General features: G+C 36.7%; 1 protein-coding gene across 4 annotated transcripts; it reads right to left on the bottom strand.

Annotated features, from left to right (window-relative positions):
• Positions 1 to 2,431: 2,431 nt before the first annotated feature.
• Positions 2,432 to 26,954, bottom strand: TOR (target of rapamycin). 4 transcript variants are annotated; one of them, XM_088823941.1, is made up of 58 exons: positions 26,725 to 26,954; positions 26,209 to 26,456; positions 25,445 to 25,783; positions 25,294 to 25,368; positions 24,734 to 24,906; positions 23,904 to 24,002; positions 22,995 to 23,154; positions 22,746 to 22,889; positions 22,486 to 22,655; positions 22,194 to 22,398; positions 21,877 to 22,071; positions 21,365 to 21,517; positions 20,892 to 21,013; positions 20,649 to 20,748; positions 20,480 to 20,575; positions 19,604 to 19,734; positions 18,795 to 18,897; positions 18,536 to 18,718; positions 18,344 to 18,436; positions 18,190 to 18,225; positions 17,347 to 17,445; positions 17,175 to 17,273; positions 16,901 to 17,063; positions 16,685 to 16,809; positions 16,527 to 16,579; positions 15,765 to 15,888; positions 15,506 to 15,667; positions 14,596 to 14,748; positions 14,305 to 14,457; positions 13,683 to 13,754; positions 13,450 to 13,584; positions 13,296 to 13,357; positions 13,107 to 13,204; positions 12,731 to 12,840; positions 12,267 to 12,440; positions 12,117 to 12,182; positions 11,312 to 11,380; positions 11,092 to 11,202; positions 10,766 to 10,906; positions 10,551 to 10,679; positions 10,305 to 10,464; positions 9,939 to 10,153; positions 9,445 to 9,651; positions 7,955 to 8,068; positions 7,673 to 7,876; positions 7,323 to 7,403; positions 6,552 to 6,626; positions 6,070 to 6,136; positions 5,710 to 5,870; positions 5,376 to 5,549; positions 5,157 to 5,285; positions 5,001 to 5,084; positions 4,193 to 4,254; positions 4,045 to 4,117; positions 3,827 to 3,961; positions 3,107 to 3,277; positions 2,751 to 3,007; positions 2,432 to 2,635 (listed from the first exon to the last, which is right to left on the bottom strand). In XM_088823941.1, the coding sequence occupies exons 2-58, from the start codon at positions 26,329 to 26,331 to the stop codon at positions 2,617 to 2,619; spliced, it is 7,386 nt and encodes a 2,461-aa protein (XP_088680067.1). In that variant the 5' UTR covers positions 26,332 to 26,456; positions 26,725 to 26,954; the 3' UTR covers positions 2,432 to 2,616. The 4 variants fall into 4 exon arrangements, with proteins under 4 accessions (XP_088680067.1, XP_088680079.1, XP_012836833.1 ...); XM_088823953.1 differs by having other exon boundaries at positions 26,209 to 26,471; positions 26,725 to 26,953; XM_012981379.2 differs by having other exon boundaries at positions 26,209 to 26,371; positions 26,725 to 26,866.
• Between the last annotated feature and the right edge of the window lie 693 nt (positions 26,955 to 27,647).

Raw genomic sequence — 27,647 nt, 5'->3', positions numbered from 1 at the left:
ACTGACTATGCAGCTCATGGATGTGGTCACAGCTTATCTATATGGGAATCTAGATACAAGTATATATATATGAAAGTTCCTGAAGGACTTCGATTACCCGAAGCAATTAGTTCCAGACCACGGAACACGATCTCAGTTAGGTTGAGACGATCACTTTATGGCTTGAAACAATCTGGAAGAATGTGGTATAATCGCCTAAGTGAATACTTGCTCGGAAGGGGATACGTGAACAATGATATTTGTCCTTGCGTGTTTATTAAGAAAACATGTTCTGGGTTTGCTGTTGTAGCAGTTTATGTTGATGATATGAATTTGATTGGGACTCCTGAAGAAGTCCGTGAAACAGCCCAACTCCTAAAACATGAGTTTGAGATGAAAGATCTCGGTAGGACTAATTTCTGTCTCGGACTTGAGATAGTACACCGTGCTGATGGAATTTTGGTCCATCAATCGAACTACATCCAGAAGATGTTAAGACGCTTTAATATGGATAAAGCGAAACCATCGAGCACGCCTATGGTAGTCCGATCATTGGATAGGTCGAAAGATCCGTTCCGTCCTGTGGAGGAGGACGAAGAAGTGTTAGCACCTGAAGTGCCGTACCTAAGTGCAATAGGCGCATTATTGTACTTAGCTCAATGTACTCGACCTGATATCGCATTTGCGGTAAATTTGCTAGCAAGGTTTAGCTCAGCACCAACACGCCGCCATTGGAATGGTGTAAAGGACGTATTTCGTTACCTTAAGGGTTCAATAAACATGGGTTTGTTCTATCCCTATGCATCATTAAAGGATGCAAAGCTTGTGGGTTATGCTGACGCTGGGTATCTGTCAGACCCACACAAAGCTCGTTCCCAAACTGGATATGTGTTTACCATTGGGAACACAGCTGTGTCTTGGAGGTCTACAAAACAGACCTTAGTTGCCACCTCATCGAATCATGCAGAGATTTTAGCACTTCACGAGGCAGTGCGTGAATGTACATGGCTTAGAGCCATGAATGGGCATATTCGAGATTCCTGTGGATTGGCTACCACAGAAGATCCTACGATCATATTCGAGGATAATGCAGCGTGCATTGAGCAAATGAAGACGGGCTTCATTAAAGGTGACAACACCAAGCATATAGCTCCAAAGTTTTTCTTCAATCAGCAACAACAAGAGCTCAAACAAATAATGATCCAGCAGATCAGAAGTCAGGATAATTGCGCTGATTTATTTACTAAGTCATTACCTAAAGTCACTTTTGAAAAGCATGTTAAGGCTATTGGCATGCGTAGATTATCTGAGCTCGCTCCCTTATAGACATCAGGGGGAGTTAACTTGAGGGGGAGTACCCTGTAGGTACTCAGTATCCAGAAGATACCTAGATGCCCTATTGTACTATTTTTCCTTTTTGCGGGATTTATTTTCCCACAGGGTTTTTGGTTACCCGCTAAAGGTTTTAACGAGGCAATATAGCTGATTGGAAAGATTGTGCGTTGTACTCTTTTTCCTAACCGATGTTGTTTTGTCCCACTGGGTTTTATTACTCGGAAGGTTTTAATGAGGCAACATGAAATGCACAATAGTGGTTTTGATAGGAATCCCCAAGGGGGAGTGTTGTAAATAATATGTGTGTGGGGTTTCCTAACATAACCACCCAACTCCCCACTAGATCACTACCCTACTCCATGTCTTTCCATTTGTGTTAGTGGTAGAGTAACTTCCTTTGTAACTTCTCTTGTAACTCCCGGTGGTTTTTCACCTATATAATGGAAATCTCCATCCCCCAATAACACACCCCTTATTAATTTCTCTCTACGGATTTTTGTCTTTGCATTCTCTCTCTATCCTTTATTATTGTTGCTATACTTTATTTTCCACAATCATCAAACCGAAAAGCAATACCATTAGGGCGATTTACAACAAACATTAAGTTATATAGTATATCACTATATTTGAATAATATCTCCGTCAATTAATGTACATTTTGAGTGTTAAAATTTATTTAAAAAAATATGACCAATTCGGCTATTTTCAACAAAAAAATGTGAGCTATACTATACAATTTTTTTAGATTTTGATTGACTAGTCAAAAATTAAGAAAACCAAATTTAGATGAGCTACATTCTGACTAGTTACGAATTGAAATATTCTTTTCTATATATTTGAGTGTCAAAAATATGACCCATTAGCGCATTTTTTTTGCCAAAAACGTGAGCTGACAGTATACATTTTTCAGTGATTTTGTTCCACTTATATAAAAGTAGTAAAACCAAATTTAGGTGAACTTGATAAGTTATGAATAAACATCTTCATTTGATTTTTTTTATAACTCTTATTATAACAAAAATTTAATTTCAAATAAAAAGAACGACTTGCCTTTTTCATCTTTTTAGTTTCGTTATAAATCTTTCTTCCAAATAATTAGAATTCCAATCAAAAAAAATTTCCCAACCATCATGTACTAGTTTTTAATTACCAAATTCGAATTTACAATCATATTTATTGACGACTTTAGATACATAAATTAACAACTGATATTTACATATACATCCCAGGGCCCACTCCAGTTCATATTTACACGAACTAACACGACCTCGTAAATAGTCAGTGTGTGCCATCTTCGACATTTTACCAGAAAGGACACCACCTGAAACACGAAAACCATTATATCATTAAGGGCACTCTTATTCCACACTTATACCAACAAATAAAAAATAAAAAATAAATAAAGATTCCCGATTTCCGAAATACGAAAAACATACCCAACATAATTTTGGCACAAATTCTCATGCGAAGATGCTTGAAGAATCAGCTTCTGAACTTGTAATTTGACAGATAAACCATGGTCAGCTTCGTGAATATCGCCAGGTATTAAGGTACTGTGCTCCAGAGAGTGCTGGACCGAGTTAGACGGTAGTGAAGAGAAATCCCTTCCAGTAAGTTTGTTGCTCATTCGTGCCATCACAACAACCGCTCTTTCGTTCAGCACCTCATTAGCATCACCCAAATGATTGACCGCCTACAAGTGAAAACGGAGGGGACAAATTAAAATTAAAATCATAATAAATCTTTACTTGACAAACGGATAAATCAAGATAAAAGAATGATAAAGCAATACATCGAATGCATCAAGCATCTCCCTCTCGCGAACAATTCTCTGCGGCTGAACAACTTCTCTAATAGGAATCGACTCCTCTCCATGAGGGTGTGTACTCGTAAGAGCAGACACTTGAGGGACTTCGTTGAAGTTGAATAGACGCCAGTTTATGAGGGGGTCATGGACAAATGCCTGAGGAAAACCAAACGTAAGTTTCGTCAGTTTTGAGTATCAAATCTCACAACTTTCCAGTACAATAAATAAAACTAAAATAATGTTTATTTTACTCTTGGCCATAGAAAAGACTCCTATAGTTTCATTTAAGATGGGCGTTGGAAAAGCAAGAAACATTCGGAAGTTAATTAATGTGCTAGAAAATTATCATAATCATATATCCTGTACAAAATCCTGAATCCTGAATCCTGTGACCTATCCCAGAGGCAAAGCTAGTCCAATTCGTCAAAATTGGATTATATTTCTTAAAGCAAGACAAGGGTACGTTGACAATGACAGCATCTATTGAGGGATGGTTTTGGAGAAAAAAATCTCCATGGAATTAGTGACCAGATAAAAAAACATGTATCGTACTTATGAAGGTAAATGGAAAACAAAAAGTAACTATGAGTGAACTCATAGCAAGGCCACAACAGGAAGCAATGAGTAAGAAAACTATTAAGGACCTAAAAAACGGTAGAAAACAAACGATAAAGAACGAGTACAATTCACAGATTCGGTATGTACCTCCATCATTGCCATAACACTGTCTTTATTTGTCCGCAAAACCTGCATGACACTTTCACAAGTGGAGCGGAAGTTTCCTTCAATACCACTGACCTCCATTGCTTTAACGAGCATTCTAGTGAGGCGAAACGGAACCTAAACCATTCAATATTCAACATAAGTCTGTTTCACTCTTGGCGAAAAAATTAATAATTGAACCATAAAGCATGTTCACCTACCTTTTCAGGGAATTTCTCTCGGTTCATTGAAGCTTCGAAGCAATCTCCAAAGTCGATGTGCAGTATCTTCCCACTGCCAACAATGACTCATAAGATAAACTAAAAAACTCAAACAATAAACTAGTATAGGTGTAGGTCGTCTATATACCTGGAACGATGCAGCATGAGGTTGCTTGGGTGTCGATCACCCAGGCCAAGTAAGTAACCAACCTAAAAATGTGAATGCAGTGAGCACAACTTCACAAAGATACCATTTCAAAATGCTCAGACAAACAATTTATACTTAGGCTTGACAAGTTGCGTTTGTCAAACTAGTAAGTTCTAAAAGATGTTACAGAATATCAGATATAAATAGATGTACTTGACTTACCTTTTCAAGGTTAGAAGTGATTTAGAGTAACATCTATATGATAAATTAGCTAGTTTCCTCTATTAACATGATTGTACATGTATAAATACTTGTAATCTCTATTGAGCAAATATCAGAAAATACATTACACTGAAATATATGACTCCTTTGCATGTATAACAGAGCATAAAAGTTTGTTTATTCACAAAATTTGTACTAATAGTAACCCTTGAAAGGTCTGAGTATTTACCCTTGAAATGTAACTAATATGTTTTCCTTTACATGTATATAAACAGACAAGATAAATCTGAGTGTCAAGAATATGAACATGCTAAAACCAAGTTCTTCAATCCCATCTATCCCTACGCAGGCAAGCAAAAAAGGGGCAAAACCATTTTCCATTTAATATAACCCGAGACCAAAGATACAGACAGACCAACAGACACAGACAGACAAAATCACACAGATAAGCTTTTTATGTTTTTGTAGCATAATTATGAACTTAAACCATTTAGCAGAAAAAACATATTGATGATTTCTAACAGCAACAATTGGTAAATAAAGATCTATTAAGCACTGGGACCCATTTCAGGTAAGAAATCATTACCATACTCATGACAGCTAAGCTTCTTGTATAGTTGGTCCTCCTGTCCAACCAAACCTCCGAAGTGCGACTCTTTAACCAGAGCACCTAGAAATTTTCAAAAGCATAAGAAGGTATAGAAAAGGAAGGAGAAGCAGTCAACTTTTGAATAACCCCTACCCTCGCTAGGTCATTTCCTTCTGTATTTTGCAGGGCATAATCAAACACCTCAACCTTTGCTATAAGAGGCAAATGATCATAATCCGGAGCAAAACTAAGCATTAACTTGTGCTCTTGGTTCAACGTGATCTACAAAACAAGATATAGGGACCATAATCATCAGGCATGACCCAGACTCAGATATAAGAAACTTAGAAAGGTGGAGGGTTCGAACCCAACCTTTCTAGCATCCCTGTACTCCCGAATGAGCTGGTGCAAGGTATCACAATTTGGGACCCATCCTATGAGGCCACTATTTGGAGATAATGGAATGACGGAATATCTTTGAATAGAGAGATCCTTTTCGGCTGTTTTCCGAGAATTCCCGAGCAGAGTATTTACTAAACCGAAGAGCTGATAGAAGTATATTTCAGAAAGTAAGTTGATATATAATGGAGAGACAATGTATTACTCTTTATAAATTGGAAGTGAGAAAAATGTGCACAGTATATCGATCCACGCAATAGAACCAAAATACATAAAACAGATAGGTGAGAAGTTTTATGAATAAGACCTGCATGACACGTTCATCTTGGCGCAAATCCTCATGTCCCTTCAGCAAGAAAGCATAATCATTACCATCACTTCCATTAATAGTCAACTTACGAGGTCGCTGTTTGGATGTGATGACAACAAGCTGGGGTGCAAATGAAGTGATTGTCACCACTGGTGAATCTAGAGAACGAGCGGTAACTTTGTCAGAAGGGATAGCGAGCATTCAAAGACAACTAATACATACAGACATAAATTATGTATGTATATGTGTGCGTGTGTGTGTGTGTGTGTCTATATATATATATATATATATATATATATATATATTGTGTGTGCGTGTGCGCGTGTGCGCGTGTAGACATAAAAAATCCATCTATACCAGCTATATAGGTTCCAGGAACAGCGAGTTTCAGATCACGGCACTCCAACAGTTCTGGAGAGACAGACTGTTTTCATAAAAGAATAAACACCTTAATGTTTCTGAGCAGTAAATACCAATTACAAAAGGAATTCATAATTTTTAAACTAATACTGAGGTTTGGCTTATTTACAAAATTTACCCTATAATTTTATAAATTACAAATACCCCGGGGAATTACAAACATTGCCATGAAGTTTGTATCAGCTTTTACAAATTGTAACTGCCGATTACCACCTTTAGGAAAATGTTGAAATCAACCAAAAAAATGGGAAACCCCAATCTTAGAGATGATAAACAATATGTGCAATTTGAAAAACAGACAAATATAAAGGGTGTAATTGTAATTTATGAATTTAAAGAAATAAATTTTGTAAATAGGCCCAGCATCTCAGAATTGGATTTTGTAATTAAACAATTATAAAAAAAGAGCTTGTTCTTGCCTGCAAGTCCAAGGTGGTCAACGTTTGTAGCTGCTTATCTATCCTCCTAAAAACATGGTAATAGAGATCCCAAGCCTGGTAAGGCGAAATGTGTGTCCATTAGAAGTTGTACAAAACATTAACAATCAAATAACCTGAAGTACGCAACCACTCCAAATGCAAGTTAAATACAGTGCAACAGATATCGTAAAAATAAGCAGAAATACAGGAGGGCACTGCCTAACAAACATTTGAAACCAAACTGAAATACAGGAGGGCACCTCCAAAGCTACACACCATTTATGAATGCTATTCCCATTGATATATTGCAAAAATAGAAAGCTCACCTATATCCTATAAATTTATATATATATATAGAGCACAGAAGATTTTACAGACCAAAAAGTGCAAGATACAGGAACATAATAAATGAAAACCATCTAGAAATATTTGGATTGCAAGGACTATACTTGAGCAAGAGTAACAGCAGAGATATAGTGTAAATCAGCTGCATTTGGTATAACAGTTCTACTTATCAAAAAACATGTATAGAGTATACGATGATAAGACCAATGTGGGCACAGACAAGGAGAGGGAGCCAGTACTATCTCGTTCAGCAATCACCATAAGAAGACTGGTGATGGAAACAAAGGAGCACAGACAATAAATATTATGCAACTAAGTGGATTAAAAATGGTTATAAGAACTTACTATAGAGTAGATTTGTATGATGCCTCGTTTAATTAAATGAGACAAGTTGGAAACATAATGAGATTTTCTTGCAATGCATACCTGGGTTAATTCAGCATCTTTTCCAGTTCTTTTGTATTTCATGCAACATTCATAGGCCTCCAACAGTTCGTGACGGTATGCCTGGAGCACAAATTAATGTCCAATTATAACAAATAATCAGAATAGACAGGAAAATGATTTAATTAACGGTCTATAGATCAATTTTCTTTTGATTACTTTCAATAGACAGTTTACAGAATGATGAAAACGGAAGCTTTAAGAACACAAGTTAACATCTTCTGAGCAAAAAAGCCTCAAGTTTTTTCTTCTCTTACGGGAAAAAATCTTCCAAAGATTGACCACACAGCCAGAATATTGGAAACAAATTGGTATTTTAAAAGAAAGAATACCTGAATAAAAGCTTTCTCTTTTGTGGTGGTATTGTTCCTCATTGCACCTTCCTCAAGCATTTGGTGCAATGGCTCTAAGACGTTCAGCATTCCCTCAATGTTATGTTCACCAAAATATAAGCGGCTTGCCTCTTCCAATGCCTCATGCCACATTTCATGCCAAAGTATTGCGACTCGGATCAACTCAGTAGATACAAGTTGGGCCTTGCAATTAAATCATAAAAGTCAGAAAAATGAGGAGAAAAACACTAACAAACTATATTAATGGAAATATATGTTCACCTCATCCACTAGCACACCACTGTGCTGTCGAACTTTATCAACCACTTCTTGAGCTGCCTGTTTCCGTAAATTGCTAATAGATTTACATGCCACGAGAAGGGGGTACATAAGAGCCTGCAGATTACTTTATATTAGTCACATAAATAAGGTAAAAAGCCAGTTAGAATTAGTTACACATATTTAAAGATCAAAAAGAAAAGGAAAAAAAAAAAAAAAAACAGTACACATTTATATATAGAACGTTGCAAAAGTCTACTAGTTTATCTAGTGCACGTTACTTTGCTTCCAATTCCATAACAATAAGCCTTGCGCCTTCAAGGTTCCTCTAATTATCTATACTTTTAGAAAAGCATAGAACTTCTATATGAAGCTGCTCTTCACTGAACTTGCAATATCAAGAAACTCAATCAGAAGTAAAAAAAAAAAAAAAAAAAAAAGGAACCAAAAGGGCAAGTAAAATGTATCTGTCCTTGTCATTTCCTTTTTTCCTTCAACAATGTGAGGTATGATGCTCTGATACAACATCAATCAAACCCACTTTCCTAGTGATGTGTGATGTTCAACTAGAAACTCCACATGGGCCGACCATATCCATTAGCAAATTCTAAAGGAATATCCTTGATGAAAATGAGATCAAGGAAATGTTGTGCACAACCTTGCAATGTGACCCAGACATCTCATACCAAGATCAAAATAAAGTAGTATTTAGCTTTGAAGTCCAAGTAGACGGCAACTAATATTGATCATCCAACTGGAACAAAGGAAATTATGCAGTCTACTTTGTCTATTCCAGATGACATAATTGTTGAGGACCCCGTAAATTAACTTTCTACAGAACAGTAGTGAATTAGGAAAAACTGCATAAATCCTAATTTTCCTTTATTACTACTTCAATTCTAGTGCTCCACATGCATGTATTACAACACCAAAATGGAAAGGGCGATCAGCTTTCTGCTAGGAGATTGGTTTCCTGAGATGATATTAGAGGTTGATTTTGAAATATTTGGGAATTCCATATTGATGTTAAAGAAATTGGTCCAAGTTTCTTCCCAAGATCATCAGGATTGATGAAGCATTCTCTCTGTTCTACTTCTAATGTGGTTTTGAACTTCTGATTCCAGTTATTGTTTCAAGGCACCAAGACCTCCAGGAAAACAAGTGACCCTCGTGAATCACTTTTTTCATCTTTTATGAAAAGCTACCAATTCATACAAAAACCAATGATGTAATAGAAAAATATGAAGCAAAAAAAGTATCACCAAATATAATAACTAATGCTGCAGAAACAACATCAAACTAAGGAATTTGAAGAGAATACTTCATACAAAGACATCTGAGCAAAACTAAAACTAGTAATCTACAAAACTGAAAATCAAGATCGACTGCTAGCAGACGAGTAAAGCACATTTCTTAAAGCACATCGAAGTGTGATCAGTTAGAAAGATTGTGGCATATAGAAGGATTATGCATGTCATATATAAAAAACAAACCTGTGGATGACTCTGGCCAATCCGTACCAATAGTGATTGTATCAATTCTCTAACTGCATGGTTATTGGAATGTATCCTGGCAATTATCTGAGGCAGCACAACTAACCATGTGTTTATATTTACAAGTGAAAATCCTTTCTGTAATGCCAGCTGAACTTCTGATGTGGCTCCATGGTTGAACCACAAAGTGAGAAGACGGAGGATATCCTGAAATTCCAGATTACAACCATGACTACAAAAATCATGTTGATAAGCAACAATATAATAAAAATTCTTACATATCAAGAGACGGGGTTTTTTAAGGAAACATCTAGAAAGAGAATTAAAAGCTAATTCACGAAACTGCAACCAAAATAAGTAGCAGCCAAAATGACGCAAAAGACATCTCAAATAAATTGTAACACTAATATCAAGCACTTTGGAAAATTCTCACTGGAGCACGAAAATTCAGAAAGTTTCAGAAGCTTCAGAAAATCATCTCTAAATGGTTTTACCTGTAAACTATCATCCACTCCTTTAGAATTTGCAGCACAGGCTATAGAGTGAAAATATCCAGTGACAGCAGCAACAACGAACTGGCCCGCAATACTAGGAAAACTTCTCAAGGTGTAATGAGACATAACTGCTGTATTAAAAAGTGCCCACTTATGCCAAGCTTTTGCCCACTTTGTTGCACAGTGAGTCGCATTTCGAAATGCACTGAGGATTTCTGGAACCACAGACAACCATACATCAATTAAATTTCAAACAGCTGGATCCACAATGAGCTTTAGATGGAAGATGGGGTCACAAAGAGACAGAAAAACATGTGTGCGCATGTGCTAACTCATGAGAGAGAAAGATAGACTCTCGTCAATTACCTTGTATGGATTCATCATCCAAACCAGGGGAAAGTGCCCACTGCCAAGTTCCTAATTTCAGATAAACACGGGCAACCAAAGGCATACTTGAGCTACCCAATATGCCACACTGTGTGGTTTGTTGAAGACTAGGTGTTCTTGCAAGGTCCATGGCCAAGTCCTGGAACACAAAAATTGCAGGGAAGCAAAACAAATCATCAGAGGATGTATTGAAAGCATTGACATTCGGGATAATTTAGAGCATACCTTGAGTCTGGCAAAGGCTTCCTTGCGCCTATGATCCTCCCCAAGTGACCATTGATATTTCAAATAAGCTAGAATTACTTGAGGATCCCCATGATATCGTACAGTTTCAGGAGTTGTTTCAGGATCAAACTACAATAGAAAGAGAGTAAATTGGCCATATATACATGTGAACGGATAGCATCGATGCATGCTATATGTCGATGAGCATCACTAACCTGTAAGAGTTTAGTCAAAGTCGATCTAGCTTGACTAATTCTGCCACTTTTACGGCAAAGAGAGGCAAACTTTATCCATGTCTCTGCATCTTCTGTAGGTGGCAGAACAAGTGATCTGACAGACAAAAGTGCTTGCCAAACCTGGAGTTTGAGTTTGAGTGTTACAGATGTAGAATATAGAAAACAATAGTATTGGAGGTGTAAGAGAAGACAGATGCAAGTGGAAGTGAGGAGTCAGAAATCACAGCTGAAGCCATTCACTGCATTATGTAGAAGCCAGCAGTAACAACCCCTCAAAAGAGAATATAAGAGAGCTTGCATTTTACCTCAACATTTCTTTTTGTGCCTTTTATGCGTTCGTTCCACATATTGCGGATGAGGACCCTCCGTCCCTCAGCAACAGGGTTTCCAACAGGAAGTGTGCAGTAATCAATTACCTATTTTGGGATGGCATCAGCCATCTATCATTAGGAAACTAATGTTTTGACGATTATGACAAATTCAACCAAAGTAGCTAAGATCTTGAAATGGCACAAAAACATATACCTCCTCTAATTCCGATAGCTGCTGAATGCGAACCATATTGCTGTATGCACGCTCATAGCTTTCAAGAACCTAGTGAAGGGAAACAGATAAAATTTCAGAGGCACTAGACATGACTTTGATATGTGTTAAATGTGATAACCGCGCAAATTTTAGATATTTATCTAGATGCCACTTGTTCAACAACTGCAGACCATGTCCCATTACCAAATAAATTTATGAACTTGGCTATTTTAACTGAGCAGTGTGCATTGATTTATAAGAAACACATAAGAGACAACCATTTTATTACCTAGTGAAGAAGACAATCTAAGAAATAAAAGCAATTAAAAGAACGAACGAGATCAAGCCAAGCTCCACACTAAAAAAATATATATGCGGAATATGAAAGATACCATAAAAAGTTGAATATATGAACAAAACATGGTTACGGAAAGGGGTTTCATATGGACGACAACTTCATAAGACAGTTAGGGGGCAGTATGAAATTTCACACTATACACCCTATAACTAAAATAAAGTGCAAAAGTTTAAGTAGATTATCAATCTGTGACCCCATATGTGAGCTACATCACTTATTGTCTATTCATTCAGAATTCAGTAGACCTTCAACAAATGGTTGTCAAAAAACCAATGTTATTATCAGTCATGTAGCTAATACTGAGAACTGGTTCACGTAGGAATGTAAACCATTAAACAAAAGCATAGAAAGAAAGTATACTACACCAATGAGAAAAAAGACAAGCCTGTATTTCTTTACTTTTATTTTTTATTGGGAAAAAAGAAAGAGAACTGGGGAAACACTTACCAGTGCAGCCACTTCTGTAGCCAAACATTTCCTTGCTCTTTCAACATATTCGTGTGCTTCATCATACTGATATTAAAAGGTGAAGAACAATGAGACATGTCAAATAAGGAATTAAAGAAAACAAATGAAAACCACAAAATTAAGGGCGACCTTTTCACGGCGAACTAATAGAACAGCCCTGAAAAAGGTCCCGTTGCTACTCCCATCCCCTGTAGCAGCAGTATTACCCAGAACTCGAAGTTTAGTTTCATCGCCATCATCCAATCGAGAAACATAGTCTGCCATCTGATCCCATTCTCCCATGTTCCAGGCAGCACTAGCAGCCTAAATTAATACATATCATATTTAAATAAAGTAATGAGGTAAAATGAAATGTGAAAAGGAAATTGACGTAAAAAAGTTTTTCATCATCCACCAAAATTGACGTAGAAAAGGATATATTTTAAACTGGTCCCAAGAATTTAGATATGGGATTTATAGTTTTTTGTTTACGTTTTATGCAATCGAGACAGTTAAGAGGAAAATGCTGATTTATTCTCATTCAGAAAAATCAATATCTAACAAAAGAGAGTGAGATGATGGGACAAAGGTATGATCTGAAGCCATAAACAAACCATTGGTGCCATCTCCAGCCGAGCAGCTGGCTCAGCAGGTGTCCAATACTCCTTGCAGAGATTGTTGAGCTCTTCCCACCGTGCAAGTGCGGCAAGGCATCTCATCCGCCCTTACACATACAAAGCAAAAAATTAAAAATTAAGAGAGGAAGCTCATCATCAAAGAAGATAAAACTTAAAGAACTAATGTTTACTGGTTTTTCAAATTAAATAGTTTTGGTACATTACAATCAGCACGATCATTTTCAAAGCAGCATGGATTTAAGAGAGTAAATAAAAGGGAACTAGCAAGGAAAAAGACTCGTAGACATAGCTCTATTCAAATTGAAACAAATTAATATCCCCCATGTGCTCATATTTGTAAGAGAATGCATACCCAGTGTTGCATCCAAAAGAAGATGTGGACTTGATGCTTGGGAGGCTTTAACAGTGTAAGCTTTGAGAGCATCATCCCAGCGCTGAAGTTTCTCATACCTTAACAAAAAGTAAGATCACTTAAATGCATTCACAGTAAATAATCAATAGTAGGTTTCATTTTTCAAGAGTTACTAAGAATTAATCTTACCATGACTCCTTCAATTGAACACCCAAATGTTGTTGAGCATATGTCAATATTCCAACTGCCGCCTGAACGAAAAAATATAACTCGCTTAACTTCATGAACGTAGTTTGTAAGCAAAGAAAAGCATATGAAACTCCAGCTGAAAGTAGGTAACAACCTCGTGTTGGTGTAATTGATTATTTATATGAATAAGAGCTTCCACTACAGCAATAGGGTTTCCGTCCATCCTATTTGAGCATGCACCTTCAAATTCCATCTCTTTATAATGCAGAGCCTTTGCGAATGCACGGCACTGAGAGATGGGAGAGAAAATACCCTTAGATGCACATTTATTTGCTTTATTGTAACTTTTATTTATATGTCGTGTAGTTTCAGACAGAAAATTCTAACCTTTTCTGCAAGAGCACCCAGTAGGCGAATATCAATAGGAAGAGGTCTCTCATCGTGTTCCATAAACTCCGCCTGAAAAAATTATTCTACAAACTGATTGGCATAACTCAACTTCATCATGCACACTTTCAGGAAACACATAAAACACAAACATAATGGGACTTCTGTATCTCCTATCAGCTAGTTATTCTCAATTGTACTTTCCAAATACCAACAGGCAACAACAATATGTAGTCATGCTCCCCCTTCCATGTCACTCAGCCTCATTATTCTAAGTTTCAAACAGCCACCCTTGAGAAAATGTGAAGACTAGAGATAAATCAGACACATAAAAGGGAAATCTTTGCTTCTCCTGGGATCTTCTTCCAAGGACAAAGAGCATACAGTTGAAGAATCAAATTAGTACAAAACTATAGCGAAGAGAATGCAGAATTCAGACATACCTAGCCCTCCCAACTATTCAAATTTAATTGAACTGATCAAGCAATACAACATCTAAGCAATCAACTTTACAACAAGAAGCGACAGCTTTAAGCCCTTAACAGTAAAAATAATCATTTCCTAGAAGGTGAAGAGAGTATGCAATAGACACAGCTATTCATTTGTAAGTAGTTAAACATACCAGGTTCAAAAGTGTAGCAAGAATTTCTGGAGGTATGTTTGGAGATGAAAATGCCATTTCCAAACTTCTTACTAGATGTTTTCGGCAAGTCTCATGCAACTCTGTCCAGCAGCTGACGAAACCAGCCGCAAACAACTCCCTTCCAACAAAAGGCTGCCAAAACAAACAGCATTAAGTTCTGATGATGGGAAGTCACTCTATCCATTTATAGTTTTCAGCTCAAGGGGTAAAAAAGTTTTGCTTGGACGAGAGACAACAGAACACAAATAAGATGTAAGTAATGAGAATTACCTGAAGCTGGGCAAGTTTGGCACAAGTTCTCAGAGCCGGTGACGGTGATTCCTTCAGTAATTCAATGCTAAAATGCCTCATCCACTCTGCCCAGTCCTCTTTCGTACTACGTTGAGAAGCCTCCCCAGCAGCACGTAATCGAGCTTCATTAACCTATGAAAGATGTACAAACAACTCTGTTTGGCCGGTCTTCTAATGATGTTAACAGTCATATAAACAAAATTGTGTTGCTAACAGTGTAGAAAAGACCATCTTTAAAAATCCATAAGTATTAATTGGAAAAGAGAGAAGGCAAGCACTACAACATTCACTTCATAAGCAGCACATAGAATTTTCAAGCCTTTATCCAATTGCAGAATTGAGTACCACAATAGTCGATTGTCAGCGTTCAACACATGAATTCATGCACTTTTACCATGAGCAGCAGATTTTTTTGGGACTTAACTTTAGCAAGGGCGATAATTATCATCTGTTCAGATAAACAAAGGTGCAGCAGTCCGATGACCAGCACATAAGGACAAGTTTCTAGCAACTTACTTAGCTGTTGTGACAATATTACAGTGTAATTGGCTCAACGAGCTATATCATCAAAGTAAATTCTAGAATATAAAGCTCCAGGGACAAACTCAAAGGTTTTAAAATGAGATTAGCTGTCAGTAAAGTATTGATTATCGAGTGGCACCAAATTTAAGAATTGCTCTGATTCAAGGCTTGCTGTCTTATGAAACCAAGTCAGGCTTCTTTTATTCTTATTTCACTGTATTTTCTCAAGAACATGAGATTCACTGTATTTTCTGTATAACATGAATTTATGAACTGCATAACATTTTTATCATATCTGCCACTTTTTAAGGCAACAGTAGACAGGTGAAAGGAAAGACCAACTGCATGGAGGGAAAAGTCAATGTACCTTGTGAGGCTTGTGAGGATCAATTCTATCCTCCCCATCACTTAACGGGTCACTAATAACCTCCCCGGGAGGCCGTCGGTTTTGTTTCTGAGAAGCAGTATGCCCTAGGATCAAAGGCTCCCGTTTTTTTAAACGGCCTTCAATTTCTTCAAATTCCTTATGCTGGTCAAAGAAATAAGTTTGCTTAAAATCTTTATGAACCAGAGAAATACCTTGACTGCCAATGACAGAGATGTAAAACCAATAATTACAACAGTACCCGCATGCGATGCTTCAACAAAAGCTTATGGATGGACGGGATGAAAATAGTGAAGTCTTCCCCAAGAGCATGAGCTAGACAACAAAGTGCATCAACAACATCCTTTCTAAGCTCATCATTTTTCCTGCAAAATGGATACCTACCTTAAGTGATGGGGAAAGAAAAACAAAAACAACTAACAGCACCAACAATCAGCTAATAACTACAACAGGAAAACATATCATCCTTGACTCTTTATGAATAAGAGTGTAACTCAACCCAAGAACTGCCTTATAAAGCAAGTGATCAAGCCCCTCACTGAACATGATACAGTGATCGCAGAATGTGATCTTTCCCTTCAATGTGGAGCAGGGGCAGGTATAGATCATTATTGCAGATTGTCTTACAACATGCAAAAATACTTTTTCAATGCATTTCGAATAACAGAGTTCAATACTATAATGTTAAGTAGCTTCATGTGAATTAGAAAAGAGAGCACAATTATCCCTCCACTCTTGGAAAGTATGGATAAAGAAATTGTCAACTCTGACATCTGACTATGGTGTCTAACTATTACAGGCTGCCAGATTTAAAAAAAAAATCCTATGAAAATTATTTAAGTGCTAATCATTCTGTGAGGGGTTAAGTCTAAATCCAGGTTTACATGATGATTTAAGTGAGGAAATATATGCAAGTTCAAAGATCATATGTTTTCCATTTTTATCAAGGATTCAATAAACTCCACATTGCATATTTATATAAAAATTGAGAGGGGAATCATACCCGTCCAAGACAAGCTTCAAGTGATGCACAAGAGCTGAAATGTGCCCGGTTACCTGATTAAACAGAAAGACAGATAGAAATAAAGAAGAAAGACAATGGGTAACGTAACCATAATTTAATGCAAACTGAAGAAAAGAGAATATGGGTCTAGTTGCAACCTGTACACGAGGTATCAACTTAGTCAGAGTTCTGATAGCAGCGCGCCGCACTTCTACTGAAGCATCCACTTTGAAAATTCGAATGAGTGCAGGAAGAAGTAGATGCATATGCTCATCCAATGTTCCTACAGATTGAGGTCAAACATTTCATACGTGTATATATATATATGGCATCGATGAAGTGTATGAAAAGTGGCTGAAACAAGAGCTACTGACCACCAAAAACTTCAAGAGTGTGGAGAATATCAACGACATGAGTATAGTCTTTAAATCTTTCAGCATCACTGAGGACTTGAATGCAGGATGGAAGAATAAAAGGAATATGTGTCCTAAATTCATCATTGAGAGCCAAACAAAGTTGCTCGAGGAGATGGAGAATCTAAAAGTTAAAGACCAGGAACTATATTATCAAACATTTATTTTTATGGTGTATAACACAAAACATGATCATTGACAATATGCCACAAGAGTACCACAGAAGCAGATTTACCGGAGATCCGTGGACTGGTCTGTTAGTAGCAGGCAAACTGAAGGATGACCATAATTCCGATATTAACTTGAACAAATCTGGCAGATATTTGCGAATATGCTGCACATGCAGAATAAGAATGTAAAGGATCTCAAGATGATTGAGAACACTAAAATTAGAACATTATGCATACCTGGCGAACAATAGAAACCAGAGTTCCCAGTTTCCATGTAATATACTCCTTAAGACCATCATCACACGTACGAACAGTGTGAAGGAGATCTGGCAGAACCTGATAACACCAATTTAATTCAGAAACATTGCAAACAAGGACAAAAAAAACCAACAACAAACAAATCCAGCAGCATCTACAAGATCATTGTGCCAAATAGGATTCTGAACTTTACAAGGATTGCACTACATACACCCGTTTCAGAACTAAGTTCGATACGGTTTGAGGTTTTTGTTGACTTTTTCTCTACTAACAGAAATCCTGAAAATCCAATTCAAAAACACTTTCAATCTGTTTCAATTGGTTGGGAAGTCCATCCAGTGGACCCTGGGAAGTGACTAATAGGTGGCTGGATGACTGAATGAATAAGTGGTGCACAAATATAAACTAAACAGGGCATTGAAAAGATATGAAGAAAGACATGGAAGAGAGTAAAAATCAGTTTGGTAATGAGTGATGTGTCTCAAAATAAGGCAAGATAGGAGGTACTTCTGTCTATATAAATATACCAAGAATTGGCTTCTTAAAATGATACAGGTGATGGAGAGTTGTTTGCTGTACATCTCAGAATAACGAGTATTTTAACACCTTATTTAATTTAGTCAATGAATAAAGAGTTTTTTTCTTTTTCCATTTGGTAGTGCGTTTCTATTATCTTCCTTTTTGCTTCTAATGATTTGAAGAATGCTGAAACAGGTTCAAATCCTTAGGAATAAATAGCATGTTTACATATAACATCATTCTTGCAAGTAAGAAGAGAACTGTATAAGTAGATACGTAATTGCAATAAAACATTAGACTAACCTTGGGTAAGTAAGGAACACAGCCAAGACCCATTACCTTATCTCGCAAAACAAACAAAATAATACCAAGTAAGCAGTACAGTAACAGAAACAGGAAGTGTTCCATAAAAGCGTGCAGTTTAAAACAACGGCAGGTATAAAAAGCATAGACTGACCTTGAATATGAACATGAGAGATCCAACCACCTTTTGGTGGTAACTAGAAAGTGAAGGATCTCTAAAAATTCGGACGAGGGAACTGATAGCGACCTGAACTAAATCAGTGTTAAAGAAAGCACAAAAAGATCATAGTGATTCATTATCATGTCATTATGCCGAATAACATGGATGTTAGATTCAAATTCTCACAGTGGAATAATAATCTTCCGATGTTGCAAAAGATGGCCAAAGATCCATAGGTAGTTCATCCATTGACCGAATATGCTGGCCAGGATCACCAGCTGTGCGGTTAACTTCGCCATGGGACCCTGGTAAGCGTAGTTGATTACGTTTATGTGCATGGGGATCTAAAGCACCCATTATGCCAAGAACCTAGAGTCACCAGCATTGTTTAAGCTTAAAATCATATCTCAAAGAAAACTTTGAATAGTCAGTTAAATGCAGCTACCTTCAAAACTTCACGCCTGGTTGACCAAACTAGTTCACCATTAAGCAATTTTAGAAGTAATCCAAGCAATGGTGGATACTCATTGTACGGAGATATAACGTAACTGCAAAATCATATCAAACACCATGTTCAAGGGAGTTAAAAAACTAAACGATCTCACATCAATCAAGAACTTCAACATTATCACTAACTGGTTTGCGTTTAATTAGTTTTCCAAATAACGTAGAAGTAAGGTCATCCTGACCCAAATGATTGAAATATTAGGATCAAAGTTGGAGCAGACAGATCTGAATTTAGTCCATATAACAGCTCATCACAACAGAATTGAATAAATATAACCAAACTCTTCAAACCAAAGGGTGCAAAAGCTTTTTTGTATAAGTAGAAGTAGGTGATTGTGAGTAAAGTTGAAAATAAAGGCTTAGTTCTAAAAGTTGGGGGTGTTTGCAAATCCTTCAAAATAAATCCATTTGCCTCAATAAATGCATCACTAAGTGGAAATATTTTTATTTGAAATAAATTACTTAGTATATATATCCTTTTGGGTACTATGAAACCTCATACGGTCATACTGAATAACCCAACACATCCCTTTCCATAGCCCACTCATACTGATTACACTAACACATCCATTCCATAGCCCACAGCTCTTTACAGTGAAGTGATGTAGACATACGAAAATAAAGAACCCATGCCACTGTATAATAATCATACAACTCATTACTCAGTCACCAGAAAATATATACATAAATTTAAATACAACAGAGATATTAACCAAACACAATAAATAGATCAAAAATTAGACATACCCAGTGCTTTGTACCACTTGACCTAGAGTTGTAACAGCCACTTCGCGTTTCGTCGCAGCAGCACCATCTAATAAGGCTTCAACAATTAAGGGCATAAGTTCTGGAATATACTGTCTCATTGCAAAGCCACCCTGAGCATATGAGAGCAAGAATGCAAAGGTATAAGCGTGAAATAGTATTCATGTTATCAAACATGTAAATAAGATGCAACAAGGCTGAACTACCCAAACATCCAAGCGTTAACAACCCCCTGAAACAGACTGGAAGTCCTCAAATGTAGCGTGATTTCATTTCAATAAAACTTTCTTTATCTAAAAATTGAGGCTAAACTTGTTCAGGTGGAAACATTTGGCCCCACTTTTTACGTTAAACGGAACTAAAGTCAATAGTGCATCCCATTAAGGAGTGTTTGGAACTTTCGGTGGAGCAAAATGGAACCACTGAAGTGAAATATTTGTATCTAAAGAGGTAAATTGTTGTCCCTATACAAACTAACAATCTTGAGAGGAAAAAATAGTTTCAATGCCAACAACCACGAATACGATCTTGCTAAAACTCATTATTACTACCAATTAGTAATTTTTTTTATTCAAAGATAGCCAAATCATGATAGATAGTAAAGCCCATGCAGGTTTCAATAAAGATGTATCCTCCTTTTGATAAAACACATGGATAATTCATAGTAATATCAACTTGTTCAAAATCATGACTCACTCCATTAATGCAAATATAACATTATTAATATAAGGGAGTGAGATCCAAAATATTCCATTGCGTCTTGGCCTATAACAAAATAATCGGTACAGAATGTAGTAATCAATAAGGCAATCAGCAAAAATACCCATTGACCAACAAAACTCATTAAGAAATACCTACCACTCTGGCAAGATCCCCAACAGTTACCAGAACTCCACTTATAATGCCATTATTAGCATTCACCCCAGTCCCCTCGTTGAGTTTTGCAATTAGGGCCTGAAACATCAAAAATGTCATAAAAACAAAAACAAAACACTGAAGTAACAATTTGTTCTAGTAGATACTAAACCTTGTGCACGGGAGCAATATATGGGAGTATTAATCTCTCGCAATTGCGGATTAAGCATCCTAACAATTTCGCACTTTCTTCTCTGCATTTGCTATCAGCACTGCTCACGAAGTAGAAATGTCAATAACATACAATTAATGAAATACCGAAGACAGGGAATCTGAAGAAGATAGCATTACGGCAACACGGTCAGCAATTAAAGCTGTCCAATAAGTTTAAGCAATTGACGGGTTTCAAAAATACCTTTGTTTCAAATAAGTTAATAATTGTATAAGATGGCGACGCAGAGCTGGAAGAACATATGCTGGATTTTTTTCAGATAGTCTTCCAGCCACTGAAATTGCAAATTCCCGAACTTCAAAATCCTAAAAAGGAATAAAGCAAGTTATGAACTGACTATGTTGTATCACAAAAGAGACGTTCATTTAGATATAATACATCACACAATCTGAACAGGATAACTAGGGTTCACCCTTATCCCTGTCTCAAGAAAATCAAATTCCCATTGCATGAATGCTAAGGAGCTGTTGGTGTTTTCTAGGTTTTTTAAGGAGGAGTATCAGGCAATATGTGAGAAATAAAAAGATATCTGGTTTTGATTTGGAGGAAGACATTTTCACTGAGTTTTGTTGTTAAGAAACCGAGTGGAAGATTGATATTTCTAGTAATATAACTGGAAGATGAAAATATATATTCAAAATTCCTGGTTACAATACCTCATCATTTAAAGCAGCAAACACTGCAGTCAAACAATCAGCCTGTGCCAGAAAATCATCAAACCCTCCACTCTCTTCCAAAGAAGCAAAAATAGATCGTCGAACAATAACATCCGCATCAGCAACAGCTGCAATGAGAAGCTTTTCCACAATCTAAACAAGAAAAATAATATCAAAATAATGTTAGCAAACAGAACTAGCCAACAGAAAAATATTAGAGAAATTAGAGAAAATCTCAAAAATATCAGAGTGCCTCCTATGTGGTTCTCAGAAAATTAGAGAATTTGTTTACTTATGAGAGAGAACTTAAGGCAGCCTCACTCCTGAAGTTAATAAACAGATATCTTCTTCAAGACACAGTCTGCCTGAAGAAGTATGGGGAATTTGGTGCTCTGTAGGTTACACATATGCAAACATAGACGAATTCAAATCTGACAATATTATTGAACCACTTTTGTGTTCCAAGAAGTTAATCACAGTTGGGGATTAAGAATAGTTGAACAGAACCAAACCTCCTCAACAAGCCGCCGGCGCTTTCCGCCAGCACGACTTGTCCTGCTAGAGCTAAACTGTGCGGGAGAGATGCCAGATAAGGAATTTGCCATTAATTTGCAGCAACACAGAGCAGCATCTTTTCGTGTACCTCCATCCTCATCTTCTAAATAGAGCACAACAGACTCTCTTGCAAACTCAAGAAGATCATGACCCTGAAACAATAGCAATAAAACAGGAAAAGCAAGAAGCATAAAGTACTTACAAAAAAACCCTAACAAACTTAAAAATTAAGTCGGCAGCAGAACGAGAGCAGAGAGCTAAAAGATGAAGCAACCTTGAAATTAAAGCGGGCGAGAGTTTGTAAAGCAAGTTGAACAAGAGCAGAAGCACTCAATTCTGGTACTTGCAAAGTAGCACCTATGCTACTAGTCCGAGCAAGGCCTGTAGTAGGCCTGGATTGAACTTGGTTGTGACGAGAAAGAACTCCTGAAATGCATTCTAGCAAACGTACTTGAATGGTTGGAAGCAAAGATGGAATGCTGCAACACCAGAAAAACTCGTCAGAATCACTGACTCAACATTAAGACAAAGAAGAACAAGCATTATGCAAGACGTCTTCTGAAGACCTGGCAGTAATGTTCTCAAGGGCTTCCACTAGAGTGGAGGATAATCCAACTGAAAACATCGCATCCAAGAGACTACGTACATGAGGCTCCATAGAAGGCCCCATAGCCTTTGCAAGATTTCCAACGCAAGCCAATGCCTCCATAGATGGTCGCCCTCTACGAGGAGCAATCTAAAAATAACAAGATCCCTTGTAAAGAGTATTGTATGCTAGATGTATACGCAGTGCCAACAAACTATTGATGTTAATTCATGCTCATACCGCATCCCGCAAGTGAGACGTTATTGTCGGCAAATAATTGATGAGCTCACCATCCAACGCACCCGCCATTTCCCCAAGAGCAATGAACCCACTAGCAGCCTCTGCAGGTATTTTGAGGACATGAAGTATATGCTTCATGCAAATCTGTGAAAGAATAGATTTTATCAGCCAAACTGTCACAATAACATCACAAAGTACATTTACTACATACTAGACTTATAGTTATTTTCAGTAGAGAAAACAACTAACCGTCAAATAGTTAGTCACAAAACGATCACGTAGGAAATGGGCAATTCGAGGAAGCAAAGAAGTTATGCTGAGACGAACAAGCCGGTCCCGGTGCTCAAGATATTTGAGAACAATCTCAGCAACTTCTCTATATCTAGACATCATGAACTCCCCTGTATTCCTGTCAAATGGCATCGTCCCTCTCAATAAGAACCCGCTTATAGTGGAAGTTTTTTTATTTAGTTTAGACCTCAGCGCCTCTATGAAAAAGCAAATTCTGATAGCTTAATTCCAGCGATAGGTAGAATCTAAATGGTTGTTGTCTGACAATGTTTCCACAATGTTAAACTATCTAAGATACAGTGACAGGTCTGATGCAAAACCATGGCCCATTTTACAAAGAAAAGATAAAAATAAATAACACAAATTAATGTAGGAGACAATATCAATTTCAGGTAAAAAAAGAGGACCAAAACAAGAATTATATTTTGCAGTGAACTTGACATCAATTGTTATTTCTAGAAAAAGATTAATATAACAAAAGCAACTTAACAAAACTTGAGGCTAGCCTCATTGGAAGAACATTATAAGGGAAACTAAACATGAAATGCCCATCAAGATTCAAAGCATGCATAAATAATGTGCTGCCAAAATAAAGCACACTCGATTTACTAAAGAGATGGTTGAAAATGTCTAAAACAATATTTTTTGTCAGCTAGAAATAAAAACTCCAAACTGCAAATAATGCAGAAACAATCTTTGCATAAATAGGTGCGATGTCAGGTATTAAAAATACAATCTAAAACAAGTTCTAATAAATGCTTAAGGTTAAGGAACCTCGAAACAGTAAAGCACAAAAGTCTGTTAAGATAGAGTACAGCATGCACCCCAGCTTCTGCACGAGAAAAAAAAACCACGATCTAGACCTACCTCAGCAGTTCCCCAACTGCAAGCAGAGAACCATGTATGCTATGTATAGAGGCATTTTTTCCCAATCCATCTTGTGTAGCCTCAAACATACGATAATACCTGCCATAATCACGAATTAGCAACAATTGTCCAACATACGAATAACTGAAGAAAAAATCATTCAACTGATCAAATTTTTCTAGTAGCTCATTACCAATTTTCTTTTTCTTTTTTGGTGAAAACCGATAAAAAGATATACGATCTGATAGAATTCAGGACAGATATAACAGTAGAAACCTGAAAAGACTATACTTAAAAGCCCGTGGGTGTTTAGTTTCAATGAACAAGAAAAGGAAATCTCCAGTATTAAATCTTATGGCATGGCCACATACTACTATGACTTCTCTTAGTTTTTTCGTGTTTGTATAAGACATACGCAAAAAATTGTACAAGAAAAAGATGCTATAAAATGTAAAAACAGATCAAGCATTATCTTAAAATGTCACGGAAAAAATGATCAATGTCCAATAATTAGATAGCAGATCCAAATCAATTTCGCATTTGCTAGTTTTTTTCTCAACAGTCTAAAAGAATCTGAACACCTCTGGAAGCACAGAACTGACTCGTTAGCACAAGATCTCTTCACAACTCTTAATGATGCACTTATTTTATAATTATCCTTTTCAACTCTTAAGTTCTATAACAGATAAGAAGCAGAAAAATATGGCATGACTACATTTGGATGGTAATAAATTAACTACGGTGTTTATCGCACAGGTGAACCATTGTTACACAAATTGTTAGTATCACCTAACAAGTACCGAAGGAATAATGGAGAAAATCTCACTTACCACTGGACACGCCACCGGGTCTCACGCTTCTCAATGACCCGAAGGCAAGCTCGCAATGCCTCTACAGCTCGCTCTCGAATATCCAGTTTTTGATCCCTCAGAGCAACCCAGATGGCATCCACAAATTCAGGAACATGCACATTGAAAACTGTTGAAGCGTTCTCGGCCATTTCCTGCAACAATTATTGACAACTTTTAATAGATATCATACGGTGTAAAAGGTCCAATCAATTTGAACAAATCAAAGTTCCGTTGGACAAACATTTTTATCAACAGTATGTTGAAAGGTTGGGGCTATGGTGTTTAACTAGCTTCTAAAAATGAAGGAATTTGGTGGCGAGTTTAGATTTTTCTCTGTATATTATCTAAATTCCCTTGGGGGACTTCAGTCATCTATGATCCGATTTTGGATTAAAAGAGTCTTGGTTCACTAGTAGAAGATAAGTCTGATCCCTAATAGAAATTGTGAGGCTGTTGATTTCTCCACGAGTCTAGACATACAACTGCCTCCAATAACTTGGTCAATCAATAATCAATAGGAGCAGAGAGAAGGAACGTACTTTTAAAATTAACACAGCAGCAAAAAGACGATATTCAACTCTTTCACCACGAAGCCACTCCAGTGCAACTTTAACCTGACAAAATCAGAGATGATAAGTCAGAAAATTATGAGGCCTCCATACCATGACGAACAGGAGGTCTTATACATACCAGCCGTTCTACTTCATCAGCTGTCATTGCTCCACCAGCTCTGGCCAAGTGGCCCAGAACTTTACTGGCAGTAACCAAAGTTTCCGGATCACGTTTTGCCTCAAATGTGGTACGCATGTAATTTGCAATCTTTGCAACTTTCACAGCATTCTCCCCAATTCCAACATCTATAAGCTCATCAATGGCCCTCAGTGCACCCAAATTTTCAGCAACTTCATTGCTTTCTAAAAGATTGGTGATACGATCATAGAGGTGATCCACAAATCGTGAAAACGCTTCACTGCTGAGATCACGGGCTTGTTCCTCCACATGTCTCCGCAATGCTGAGGCAGCCCCATCCTAAAAATTAATTAAGCTTTTTCATAAAAAAATCCAGTGGATTAAACAATATTAGCGATTCAAGCGAACCTAAAAGAAATGGCCCAATGAGAAACGTTAACAAAAAACAATTGATATAGATATACTAGAAGATCATGGGACTCCAATCTGTAAGATGTCCGGTAGGGTTTACTACGTAAAATTAAAAGAAATAAAAATTTAAGGAATTTGATTACAGATCAAAGCAATTTAAACGTGTCAAACAGAAAAACGACTTTCCAATCCTTCACGTAGCCCCAAAACGAACCAATTTTAAGCATGTTAAAAACAAGCAACAAACGAATAAGAGGAAATCGTGTATTGCCATTTTGGGCCACTAAAGCACGAATAAATGTCATTAAACAAAAAGTGAAGAGGAGATAAAAAGGCAAACAATAAATTCAGACCTTGGGATTGCCACGGATGCAGAGATCAGCTAGCACTCGATTTAGAGCGTCCAGGTTGCTGGCTCCCGTGGCGCCTGCCGGGGCTATATAGCGAATCGACTGTGATGTCGTAGCCAGCGCCATGCTATATATCGTATATACACACACACACAATGGCTATATACTGTATATGTCTATCGTATATATACACACACACAATACAAATGTCTCAAAACCCTAACCCGATTCTTCGACGCAAAAAATGAACTCTGCAATGATAATCACTGTCAATAACAAGTTACAATTCACGAATGCACACACAAAATAGTTGCATAAACAGAGAACTTGCACAACGATTCTCGCTATCAAAAAAACGACTACAATTCGTGAACACAATCACAGCCAAACATATTTCTCATAACCCTAAAGAGCTCCTTTTAACACACCAAAAAACACTATATCATAATCCTTGCTCCCGAGATTGAAGAAATAGTTGAATTTCGAGGTTTTCGTAGCGCATAAATAGTAATTACTAACCGGATTTCGTCAATCGAGATTCACGAAATAGTTGAATTCGTCAGTATTTACATGATCAGATAAATTATTTTAGAGAGAGAAAGAGGAAAAGAGGCGCTGTGGTGGGAACTAGAGTGAGAAAATAAAAAAGCAGCCCTCTGAAATCGACGCTGAAATTCACCAAAAACCCTCTCTGCTATACGAACTCCCCTCTGCTATTTTTCTTTTTTATGTTGATTTATTTATTTACGCTATTTTTCCTTGTATAGTTTCTTATTTAATTTTCCCGTTATCAGCGCGTGCTGTCAAACGGGTCTTTTTTTCTTTTTTTCCTTTTAATTTAATTTAATTACTCCATAGTCCTTTTTCTTTAATCTTCCAAATTTGCTTTTAATTTATTTTCTCTCAATTTAATGTCTCATGTTATTAGTGAATTAATAATTAATACGTTGAGTATATCAATCAATGTTTACGAAGATAAGAAAAATGTGCAAATTTTGAACTCGTTGTTGTAACTACGAGAAAAATTGTTACTGAAAATTTGAAACCGAGTTTTTGAGATTTCGGGAAATACTCTTTCGATAGATCCATAATTGCGGATGTAATGATAATTATAAAGTTGTATTCAATATGAAGTCGGACAGACGGACATGTACTATTTTCATGAAATGTTCGATACGACCGTTGTAACATAATTGAGCGTTAATTTAATGAGTAAATACACAAATTCATCAATTTTCAAAAAATAAAATAAAAGAAATAAATAAGAGAGAGATAATAACTATTTTTCAAAAGAAATTTTGTGAATTATAACAAATTGGTGTTACTTATGAGTAAATTAATAAATAAAAAAAAAAGTATAAAACCATTAAAAAAATAAAGATATACAATCTTAACTTTTGCATGTCAAAGTCAAAAAAATGAAATATAAAAAATTGTTATTG

This window comes from Erythranthe guttata, chromosome 2 (genome assembly GCF_056151865.1).
Source record: "Erythranthe guttata isolate IM_541 chromosome 2, IM_541, whole genome shotgun sequence".
Classification (NCBI taxonomy): Eukaryota; Viridiplantae; Streptophyta; class Magnoliopsida; order Lamiales; family Phrymaceae; genus Erythranthe; species Erythranthe guttata.
Note: the sequence above shows the minus strand (reverse complement) of the source record. Positions and strands in the feature narration are given on the sequence as shown.

Bases quoted from the DNA above. Each gene is read 5' to 3' on its own strand.
- TOR (XM_088823941.1), bottom strand. From the start codon at position 26,331: ATGGCGCTGGCTACGACATCACAGTCGATTCGCTATATAGCCCCGGCA. The intron at 19,735-20,479 runs GTAGGTATTTCT...TCATATGCTCAG, and splicing joins TTGGGGATCTTGCCAGAGTG to GGTGGCTTTGCAATGAGACA. The intron at 17,446-18,189 runs GTTAGTCTAATG...TGGTGTTATCAG, and splicing joins GTGTTCCTTACTTACCCAAG to GTTCTGCCAGATCTCCTTCA.